This window comes from Orbicella franksi, chromosome 5 (assembly GCF_964199315.1).
Source record: "Orbicella franksi chromosome 5, jaOrbFran1.1, whole genome shotgun sequence".
Lineage (NCBI taxonomy): Eukaryota > Metazoa > Cnidaria > Anthozoa > Scleractinia > Merulinidae > Orbicella > Orbicella franksi.
In genome coordinates this window covers 9,408,562-9,419,900 of record NC_138149.1, presented here as the reverse complement: position 1 = coordinate 9,419,900, position 11,339 = coordinate 9,408,562, and the positions used below count along the sequence as shown (strand labels likewise).

At 38.8% G+C, this 11,339-nt stretch overlaps 1 protein-coding gene across 2 annotated transcripts; it reads left to right on the top strand.

Moving 5' to 3' along the window:
* The first annotated feature begins 2,112 nt into the window (after nucleotides 1-2,112).
* LOC145487017 (tetratricopeptide repeat protein 28-like) lies at nucleotides 2,113-10,502 on the top strand. 2 transcript variants are annotated; one of them, XM_081465724.1, is made up of 4 exons: nucleotides 2,113-3,827; nucleotides 7,229-9,372; nucleotides 10,038-10,120; nucleotides 10,430-10,502. In XM_081465724.1, the coding sequence occupies exons 1-3, from the start codon at nucleotides 3,759-3,761 to the stop codon at nucleotides 10,090-10,092; spliced, it is 2,268 nt and encodes a 755-aa protein (XP_081321850.1). In that variant the 5' UTR covers nucleotides 2,113-3,758; the 3' UTR covers nucleotides 10,093-10,120; nucleotides 10,430-10,502. The 2 variants fall into 2 exon arrangements, with proteins under 2 accessions (XP_081321850.1, XP_081321849.1); XM_081465723.1 differs by lacking the exon at nucleotides 10,430-10,502 and having other exon boundaries at nucleotides 10,038-10,370.
* Nucleotides 10,503-11,339: the final 837 nt, after the last annotated feature.

Below are 11,339 nucleotides of genomic sequence, written 5' to 3'. Positions count from 1 at the left end.
ATTGTTCACAAACAGGGCGACAGTCCAATTGCAATTGGGTAAGAATTTCCTTTTTTTGCTGATTCTTTATTTTCCGAGTGTAAAGGTTTTTTTTATTTCTAAATGTTTTGAAGACGTTTGAAAAAAATAATTTCACTGACAGGAAATTATCATGAGGCTCTTAGTGATGTAGAGGCTGCGAGGAAATTTCAGCCAATCCACCCTGAGGGAAGAATAAGAGGTAATGCTCGGTATCTTGAAGCTTTTAATGTTGTTGAATTGGTCCAGACCTAGCAAGCGCACAATAAACGTAAATTAGGACGGGCAACTGATTTTGAGCGGAAAATGTTTATAACATGAATGGCAAAATTATCATCTGGGACAATCAGAATATGCGATTTCATAATTTTTCGTTTGGGCACAGATTGTCCGAATTGGGCACTGTTTTGAGTTCTGGGCACGACACTTTACCCTCACAGTGCCTCTCTCCACCCACGTGTATCAACGGGTACCGGCGAATTTAATGCTGGGGGTAACCCTGCGATGGACTAGCATCCTATCCTTAAGCTTGCCGCTTCATGCTACAGAAACCGGAGATAAGTGCCGACCTGATGGGCCACTTGGCTCGTACGCAAACTTTTCCTATTTAACACACTGCGCAGTTTTGGCTCATAAATGGAAACAAACAGAGAACGAAAAACAAACAAAGAGAGAAACACAGAAGGTACGGATATGCGTTCTGTCTATCAAACCGTCTATAGCCTGGCGGGGGCACAAACTTTTCTAACCTGAACAATATTCAAGCTATAGTAATCAAACTTTGTGACTTTTCCCAAAATTTTATCAGCTAACATTTTGCTGGGTCAACAGTTTGCTCACGTGACTTGAGGATTCTGTGGCAACAATGTTTTCAAAGGGCGTTTCGCCCCCAAAAAGTTGTTCTATTTCAAAATCTTAACAGTTCTTGAATTTTTATATTCCTTTTTTCCGATTTCGTGAATCAATTTGGAGGCTGTTCTGAGATTTATAGATAATTCTTTAAATCCAAGATGGAGGATCTAAGGCTTTTTGAAATACCGTAACAAAGAGCCCTCACCCCAAGCCCACGAACGAAAAAAAAGCCCAGGCAAAATAGGGTTAATGTTGATAAACCTCAATACATGTGCATTGACCAAAATCGGGGATAAAATGTGTCATTTTATTTCTTAGCTGCAATTTTAGGATGTTTCGCTTGTATAAAGCTGAATCTACTTGGACAAGCCATCGCGTGGTGCGACGAACGATTAGCTGTATCCTTTGAGTATACTTTTTCGTCCAAGAGTATATTTTCAGTTGAAGGAGTGCATATGAAGACAAAAACAGTCTTGTTATACCTCCCAACTCAAATACGTTTTCCGATTGGAGGAGAACGTGTCACTTTTCATGGGTTAAAACTCACTAGGGAGAAAAGACAACTTGAACTTTCGACTCGCACACGATCAGGTCGTGCACCGCGTGTAGACGCGCAGCAAATTTGTGTGCCAGCCAGCGTCAAGCAAATAGTTTGGCTTTGCCTCGGGGAACATTAGGGTCTCGGGAAACCAAAGCTTACTCTTTTCCTTGTGGCCAATCATTAAGTGCTTATTAAACTGCAAGAGATCCAGAGAGAACTTGTTTTGCGGAGTCTTGTTGCTCTCTTAAGCTTACATATTGCTAAACATAATTTATGTTTATTACACCTGTGATAAGACCTGTTGCTAGTAAAGAAAAGTATAAAAAACATACTTAGTGTTCACCACAAGAAAAGAAAGAAAATTATGTAACAGTAACGTAATAAAAAACAAAAACAGATTGAATGAAAGATCGCAAAGGCGAAAACAGTAAATTATAGCTGCTTCTGTGTCTAACATTTTTGAAGGTTGAAATTATTGATGATCACCCTCTGTTAGTTTTGAAACGCCCATCGTTTATCAATTCCCTATGAAACTTCCTACTGATTTATTATCAGTTATTATTCAAGCCAAGTACGTGATTTCAAAATCAAAGCTTTCATAGAATCGTGATTTTCACACGTATCTAACGGTTCCCGAATTTTTCAGTGCCGCTGGAAAATAGTCTTTATTGTGGGCACCACATTTCTCACAACGCCCTAGATTTTTCACGTATCATAGGCAATAAAATACGACGCGCAACTTGTTTTAGTCAAAGATTGCGAGTGAAGTTACACCGCTACCGGAGGGTCCACAATAGGATTGGCGGGATGCGGGATTTGCCTTTTTTTTCGCCGTGATATTCGGGATTTGAGCTGAAAACAGGGGCGGGAAGCGGGAATTACTATCAAGAGCGGGAGTGGGATTTTGTTTTTTTTATGCTGTTGGGATGCGGGATTCGTGAGGTGAACAGAGCGGGATACGGGATTTCCATTCTTTCGTGACCTCATAAATTCATAATTGACCGGCGCAAAAACCGCAAGTTGGCAGAAACGAACCTTTTGTGTGTATAGCTGTGTCAGGTTTCAAGTGATAGATAGCAATGGCTCTGTGCCCTGTCAGGTTCTGTCAAAAGCATCCATTATCGCTTGATTACGTTAGTATCATGAGACTATTAGATGGTCTTTGAGTTCTATTGCAATCATTTGTGTTGGCTTCGGACATCAATGACATCTGTCCCTTTCCGACATTTTCGACGCTTGCGCCTGTAATCAAAACCCCCTGATCCTTTCTAGTTTTTCTAGTCTTTTGAGCTTTTCCAGAGCCCTTGGCTTGTTTTGGCCAGGACGGCCACACCGGATGGTGGCAATAGTTATTTATCGAACAAAGTATGCGACATTATAAATTGCATCGCCATATATTGCGAAAATGTGTGCAAGTGGGAATGCCTTCACTTGAAAAGAAAAGTTCTGAGCCCAGATTTCAAGGAAAGTGAAGATGTTGAAAGCTTTGAAAGAGACTGTCAGGTGTGTTTACGGGCCATGTCTTGAATATGGGAGTGAACAATTGTTTTCTTTCACTGATACTTGGACAAAAGAAAACAAAACAGTAAACCGTTTACAGAAAGAAACGTTACAATCATTTGTGCTTACTTATCTGCTATCCATTGAATCCTTTTGTGATCTTTTATGTGATATCTTTTTTTTAAAAACGTTTCTGTGTTAATTATTAATTTAACAAATTAATAATTAATACAGAAAAGTTTTTTAAAAGTGGGTGGGATCGGGATTTCAGGGCAAAAACGGGCGGGATGGCGTGATTAATAGGAAAAAATGGGCGTGAAAGCGGGATCTGAGATCCCTACTGTGGACGCTCCTACCCTGCTACGATCAGAGGATGCAAGTTACCGCTATTTTAAGTGTATTTCGCTGTCTCTCTGCTACCCTTTGGTGCAAGTCGCCAACCAAATTTACACCTACTTGAACGACTATTACACCTACTTGTACGACCACTACACCTGCTTGTACGACTACCACACCTGCTTGTACGACTACTACTCCTATTTGTATCTACTACTACTACTTACGATCTACTGGTTTTCGCTATTTCTTCAGTCGCTACGTATTGTGAACTAGATCTATGTGCTTGATCTGTCATTAGATCAGTTTGAATTTACCAAGTGGAGTTCGAATATCTCGCACCGCGCTACCCTGTAGTTGTTTAAGATTTGAGTAAGAAGCAACCTCTAGAATCTTTACAATTACACCCTCTTTATTGTTTTCATGCCCGGAGACACTTTTAACTTGTATTGGTTTACGTAATTACCTTGACTAAGGCAAGACTGACCAGGAGGACGCGGACTTGTTATTAATGAGGAATTTTGTTTTAAAGAGGATAAATGTCGTGCGACGTGTCACTGGAACTGCGCAAGAACATGAGGTATTTTAAACATTTATTTCAAAAATAATTTTTATGTCTTATTTAGAAAATAGAAAAGGAACGCTATGTGCTTACCTAGGCTGATAGAAAAAAACGAGAGGTAGTTGAGGAAAATTCTAAGTTTACATGTATATAAACCCAACGGTGGATAGTACTTTCGTGTTCTCCCAAGCTCTCTCTCGTGTCAAGTCATGTAAGCACAAAGTGGTCAAAAATTGGAAATATTTGAATTCGCTCTAGTGCGACCCGGCCCATATTCAGCATCCTAAACCTCGTCAGTGTAAACAAGTACAGTTTGGCTTTACACAAGACATGACCACCCTGGTAGGAATAATTCTAGATTTATATCATCTGAGTCAACAAGACTGAGCTTACATTAAACATGTACTCAATCAACAAAGCCATGTAATCTTCAATGGTCTTTAATCCAGGATCATTGCAGTTGTCCTGACCTTCACCAAGACACTGATCTTGTGCACAAGATCAAAATGATAACAAGTGTTGTCTCATTGGTTATATTTTGCACGAGAAATCATACGGTCAGGGTAAACAAATATCAGCTGTTTTCAAACAAGATGCATTGAAGATAATGTGAGACAAAAACATTTCGTGGCTATTTTCCTGAACAGGGTAATCGGTCGCCAATTTTTTAGGAGAAGAGTGTCCCTTCTTTGAGAGAGCAACATTTCGCTACGCTGGTAGGCGTCGTTTGAATAGTCTTTTAAAGGGGTTACAACATATTCCCAAAAGCAAAAATAAAATTCCGCGGTAAGTCCTTCGGAACCTGGGTTTTGTTTTTCGAAATTGTTTGAGAGCGAATAAGGGTTCCTCTTCGATGATAAACCCTTGACAGATTTTCTGCTGTTCACCATCAAGGCTTTTTATATTATTGGAAGTTACAAAAGGCGATGCTGAAACAAGAAATTTGCCCTCTGGTATTTGAGAGCATAGTTAATAGGGGAAATGGTTAGGAAGGCCGGTAAACATCAAAGAAGCAAACGAACAGGCTAAGATTTATGTTGGAAGGCCCTTGACCCTGCACATCTTATTCTATGCTCATTGACTATGCATAATTACATAATTGCAATGCTTCTACTGGTTAGTTGTACGAGCACACATGACCACCTTTCGTATTTTGCCAGGATTTGTGCAGGGTCAACCCCCAAAATACCAAACAAAAACATACAACAAAGAACTTTGTCAATTCTTCTGACCATTTCCCTCAATTAACTATGTTGAGAGGAATACAAGGTCTTATAGAAGTTTTCCATTCGAGCAAGATCTTATTCAGATCTTCTTCTTCTTCTTCTCTTTAATTTAAAAATGTGTTTTCTTTCATACTCGCGCTTTTCCATGAGCGAACGGCACAGACTTTTCGAGTGTGGAAAACGACAAGCCGCACAGTTTTGTTCGCTTGGATTTTTCAACGACTTCGAGGTTTTAATTGCAAATACAGAAGCAAACAGAACACTGATATGTCGACATCGTGACTTTTTATAGACCACAACAGCAGGGACCTTATACAAACCACAACGGCAGCGAAAAAGTCGCAAAATAAAGGGTTTAATGAGTCAGTACAATGGTTCTGCACGCGTTATAAATCTTTGTACATTTCCTAGCCAAGCTATGCAAAACAAACAAGTACACCACAGGGGCATTATTTTTATAAAACGCTTTCTTCACGAATTTAGCTGTAGCTCGTGTTTATCGAAATATAAGTGGAAAGATTCTAAAGCATTTCAATTTTCAAATACGCGCCGCTGCCACCCTTGCGTGAGATGTCCAACTCGCTGTCATCGCGGCCAAAAGAACTAGCGCTGAATAGAAAATTGCGAATTTGCATAATTTCCGAAAAAGAGGACAACCTCGTGAGGTATACCTAAATTTTCGAACATATTTTCCTGGAAATTTCCGTTCCATTTGATTTTCATCCCGGAATTTCTAGAATTTTCGGTTGAATGGTTCGCTTTTCGGAAATTCAACAATTTCCGGATTTTCTGGAACTTTTCCCTGGAAATTTCCGTACCATTTGTCTCCGTTTCGAAAATTTCGGAAGTTTTGGTCGAATGGAAAGCGCTCCGTGTTCCGCACTCTGGGTGGTGTTCCTGGAATGTTTGGAACGTACGCTGATTGGTTGTCATACTATTCTGCATTACGTAAGACATTTCCTGTCTTTTAATTGGTTAATCGATCATTTTCTCCAAATACCGCGCGGGTTATTGAAATTTGGCATTTTCGATCCGCCTCAGAGGTGCACGTTGCAAGATGTTTGAACCAAAATGCCGATCTAACATACGAGTTCACATATATACGAGCTGCGCTAGAGACTATAGACGCACGAGCAGAAAATACTGGCAATCTGATGAGATCCACACCGAGGATCAAAATCATGGTCTTGCCTGAACAAAGCAAATCAGTTGACAGACTTGTGGGTAAGCAGCTGCATTTGATTTATGTGGTGCCAGAGCGAACAAAGGAGGTATAAACCTAAAAATCGCGCTCAAGAGGCAAAAGCTCGATCAAATTGATTCAAGAAACGTAAGAACGTCTCTATACCAACGCATAGCTTTCTCGAAGTTCACCAAAAAAAAAAAAAATAAATAAAAAAAAATAAATAAATAAATAAAAAATAAAATAAAATAAAATAAAACAATACTGTTTTCTCTTTATTTTTTTGGCGTTATCTCATAGTGATGACTTTGTAATATTGGAAGCCAACCCAACATATTACACTCTTTTTTTATTAGCATATATTTTGTAAGAATATCCAGGCTGAAATTTGCCAAATTTTAAGAGTATTTTAAGACTAAACCTGAGGCCGAGGCTGAGATTTTGAAAAGAATATAATTTTGTGTGTTGAAAATTTGTAAATACAATACAATTATATGTTTTTAACTAAACTGTATAAAATTCTTCCTTTCTCTAAATGGCAGAACTGGTCTAAAAGCAACAAAAACAGCACTAGCTGTATGCTCGATGCTAATAACATTTCTGCAAGAAGTTATGTGCCTGATTTCAGGTTTTAATGTCTACAGGCTGGCTCTAAAATTACTTTAACACCATCCAGACACCAAATAAATTAGAAAACAGAAATTTCATATGCTATAATCTAAGGATATTCACAAGAATATTTTCAGCTAAAAAAGTCACAGAAATAAGAATATTCTTCCCCGGCGAGAAAAACAATATTCTTATAAAAAAACAGTGTATTGAAGAAGGATATCTCTCTATTCAACGGCTGATCTGAAAATGTATTTGAGTTTAAAATTAACTGAAGAATAAATCTTAATGAGTAATTATTCCATGCCCACGACTAGATATTTTTTCTAACTGGCCTTTGGTTATAACAGTGAGTGAAAACGCGGAAGAGATTCTTATCAAAACTTGTGCTGTATTCTTAGAGAAAACATGGAGAGGAAATCACTGACGAAGGATGGTACAAAACAATCAAACTAAACGCCTATTATAGTCTTGGATATAACTATTTTATCGATAGCAATTACAAGAAGGCTTTCGAGTACTACGAGCGTTGCCTTAGTATTTCCAAGGATGTCGGGGACAAAGAAGGGCAAGGACATGCATATTTTCATCTTGGTCAAGTTGCTTTCTCTCTCGGTGATCACAGAACAGCCATGGAGTACCACCAGCAATGTCTTAGTATTGCTAAGGATGTCGGAAATAAAAGAACCCAAAGTGGTGCATGTATTTGTCTTGGTAAATTTTGTTCCTCTCTCGGTGATTTGAGGACAGCCATGGAGTACCACCAGCAATCTCTTAGTATTGCCGAGGATGTTGGAGACAAAGAAGCAAAAGGGCACGCATATATGAGTATTGGTGGCGTTTATTTGGCTCTCGGTGATTTCAACAAAGCCATGCAGTACTACCAGAAGTCTCTTAGTATTGCCAAGGAGCTCGGAGTTTACTGTTGTCAAGGACCACTATATGGTGATCTTGGTAACGTTTATTGTAGTCTCGGCGATTTGGAGACAGCCATAGAGTACTTCCAGAAATTTCTTCGCATCGCCGAGGATACTGGAAAAAAAGAATGTCAAGCAACGGCATATCTCAGCCTTGGCTTGTCTTACAAAGCTCTCGATGATTTGCGCAAAGCGGAAGATTGCGTTAAATCCTGTGTAGAAATATTTGATAACTCCAGAAACCTTCTTCAATGGCAAGACGACTGGAAAATAGGCCTTCGGAATAGGCTTGAGTATAGACATGCTTACTATGCATTATGGGTCATTCAGTTAAACCGAAACAAGATTACTGAAGCTCTCTCTTCAGCCGAGCGGGGACGTGCGCAAGCCCTAATGGATCTGATGAGATCACGATATCAATTGGAATTGGCTCCGTCCTCACCGTCAGCCGAGAACACTGAAGTAATCTCTGACATTTTAAGCTACGTTTCATCGAACACGATTTTTCTAGCAATTGGCAAAATCTCAGTCAATTTCTGGATGCTACAGAAAGGATGTAAAGAAATTCATTTCAGGCAAAGAAATTTAGATGGAAACATTTTCCGGGAAGATGAAATGATCTTTTTGCAGTCTTGGATTGAGAAAGTTTGCAAAACACTGAGAAGTGTTGAACGCCAGGTTCGTTGCTTGGATGGCCCAGCAGATGACGGGTTGCCTGTTCAGAGTTCTGAAGAGGCGGGATCCTTGGACTGCGTGAAAGAAAGAAAGAAAGGCGCTTTAAAGGAACTGTATAACAATTGTATTGGCCCATTTGCAGACTTGTTGCATGGTGATGAAATCACCATCGTCCCTGATGGTCCCTTGGCATTGGTTCCTTTTTCCGCAGTAATCAGCCAAGATTCTAAGTACCTCTCTGAAACCTTCAGAATTCGACTAATACCTTCATTGACCAGTTTGAAGCTGATGGCAGAGTGCCCAGAGGGGTACCACAGTACGACTGGAGCGCTGCTTGTTGGAGACCCGTGGGTGGGTGTTGAAGTCGTCTTAGATGGAAGATGTACAAAACTACCACCACTCCCATGTGCCAAAGAAGAGGTACTGATGATTGGGAAGATTCTCAATACTGAGCCTCTTACAGGAGAAAGGGCAACAAAGGCCGAAGTGTTGCGCCGGATAAACTCGGTTGCTTTAGTACACATTGCAGCACATGGTCGCTCAGGAACTGGTGATATCATTTTGTCTTTTTACCAGGCGTCCAGGTCGGAAGACATTCTCTTGACGATGCACGACATTTTGAATTTAAAATTGAGAGCACGACTGGTTGTCTTGAGCTGTTGCCATAGCGGCCGAGGAGAGGTTAAGGCTGAAGGCGTGGTTGGTATTGCACGTGCCTTTTTAGGAGCTGGTGCTCGTGCCGTTGTCGTGACATTGTGGGCGATCAATGACAAAGCAACTCAAGAATTCATGAAACATTTCTATGAACATCTGTCTGAAGGACAATGTGCTAGTAAGGCTCTCAATTACGCCATGAAACATCTGAGAGAATCCGACGACTTCAATGACGTGAGTTGCTGGGCTCCATTTGTACTTATTGGCGATGACGTCACAATGGATTTCAGCAAAATCAGGTAGGAATCTTACTCAAACTTATTTTTGAAATGTTATCCTAAACTGAAATAATCGCACCCCTTAGCAAGAAACTTATTTGCATCGCGTACTTGAATGGAAGAGCAACTGTCCATTTCAAAACCGTGGAAATAGCTCTTATTGCAGTTTTTAGCAGTCTAATCAAACTGACGATTCTATGCGTCGTCATAAAATATGATGCAAGTAAATCACAACGAACTAAAATCAAATAAACTCCACGATCGAATATTTCTGGGGGTTTTCATCGGTAAGTTGTTTGCCCTTATACGATGTGGGAGGGGGGACGGGGGTAGTGTTTGGGCGCTCATTAAGATGAAATTTCTCTTTTACTTCTTTTCTAAGCTTTTAGTTTTTAGAAGCTGTGGTGATTCGTTTTGATTTGAGGAATCTTAAGGTTTGGAAGTTTTGCTTTAGACATTCTTTAATGGTAAACGAAATTAAGATTAATTTATAGGGGAAAACACGTTACCAGTAGCGGACATAAGTATTAAACCTGAAACTTACATATTGTGCTGACTTACATTTTTTATATCTAGCTTATTTCCTGTGTTTGTGAATGTTGGTGATGATAAAGTAATTTTAACTGAAAAAAAAAAGATTAAAATTGAAATCACAAAGCAGTAAATTTCTTGTTTTGTCTTGGTAGGATGACAGCCACAGCTGAAAAAGCATCTTCTTTTGATTCCACTAGTGACGTTTGAGCCATGTAAGAAAAAGCCCTCCAAGATGGTGAGTTAGCTTGGTTTGCCCTTCTGATTTATTTCATTTTCAATGATATTGAAAAAGAAAGATTTCTTTTGGTTCGCTTTTGTAGAAGCTTCCAAGCACGTGAATGGGTTTGTATTTCAGTGATGGATTTGAAAGTTCGCGGCATTGGGCTGTTAGATTTGAACTTCAATTGTGCTTGCGATTGTTATTTTGATTATGTGTCAATGTCTCCTGTAAACCTTACATTGTTTTATTTATTGTGGAAAACGTTAGTTTGCAAGTAACAGTGTTTCTGCTTTGTTTTATATATTCTTATCTCATTTTTCCTAGTGCAAGAAGTTTATCATCAACTCGGAAGTTGGTTCATCACGAAGAGGTGGCTTCTAGACGAGGTTTCCAGGAGTATTACCTGCGTTTTTAAATTGTTTATAAATATCGTCGTTACCACGATGAGCATTTTAGATTTTCAGATAGGAAAAAAAAAAGAAAAAAAGAACCAAAAGTTTAGATATTTACATTTACCTTTCATTTTATCGTCCAATGGTATTTCCCGGTATTGGAAATACTTTACTCAGATATATAAAACTTTGTTAGATTGTATAATAGTTTCATTAAACGGCGAAGTCTTTTAATTAGGTCAATTAAAAGTTACGAAAATTATGCCATGTTGCCATAAGCTTGTTTCTAAAGCTGTTTTGAGAAAAAAAAAATTGTATACCCTCGGAGTATCAATATTTTTGAAACGACTGAGCGAGTAAAATTGCTGATCAAGAAAAAAATAGTTCAAAGAACAAAGTATTCACGTATTTTAAATTGAAACGTCTAAAGGAGATAAAAATTTTCAATACCCGATCAAAATTCCAACATATCGGATATGGACTTTTATGTATTTGCGACCATAACAGAACACATTTCGTAAGTTGAGATTGGAAGGTTCTGTCGTAGCTTTTTGCATCAGTGCCACAGAATGTTTGATTGAGGACATGATAATTACTCATGTACATACTCTTGTTTTTACATGAAATAGTGTATTTCTCGTCGTTAGTGAGAAATGCATTGAGTGTTTATCGTATTTACTGAATAGTTGTGCTCAGAGAAAGAAAAAAAGATTAATTTGGAGCAGCTTCATTACGACTGTCTTCATAAATCAAAATTAGAGTAATCAAGGAGGTAAACGCAGTGTGGTTTCAAATAAGACATTTAACCAATCAGATGACGATATAACAATAGTTATTTTATT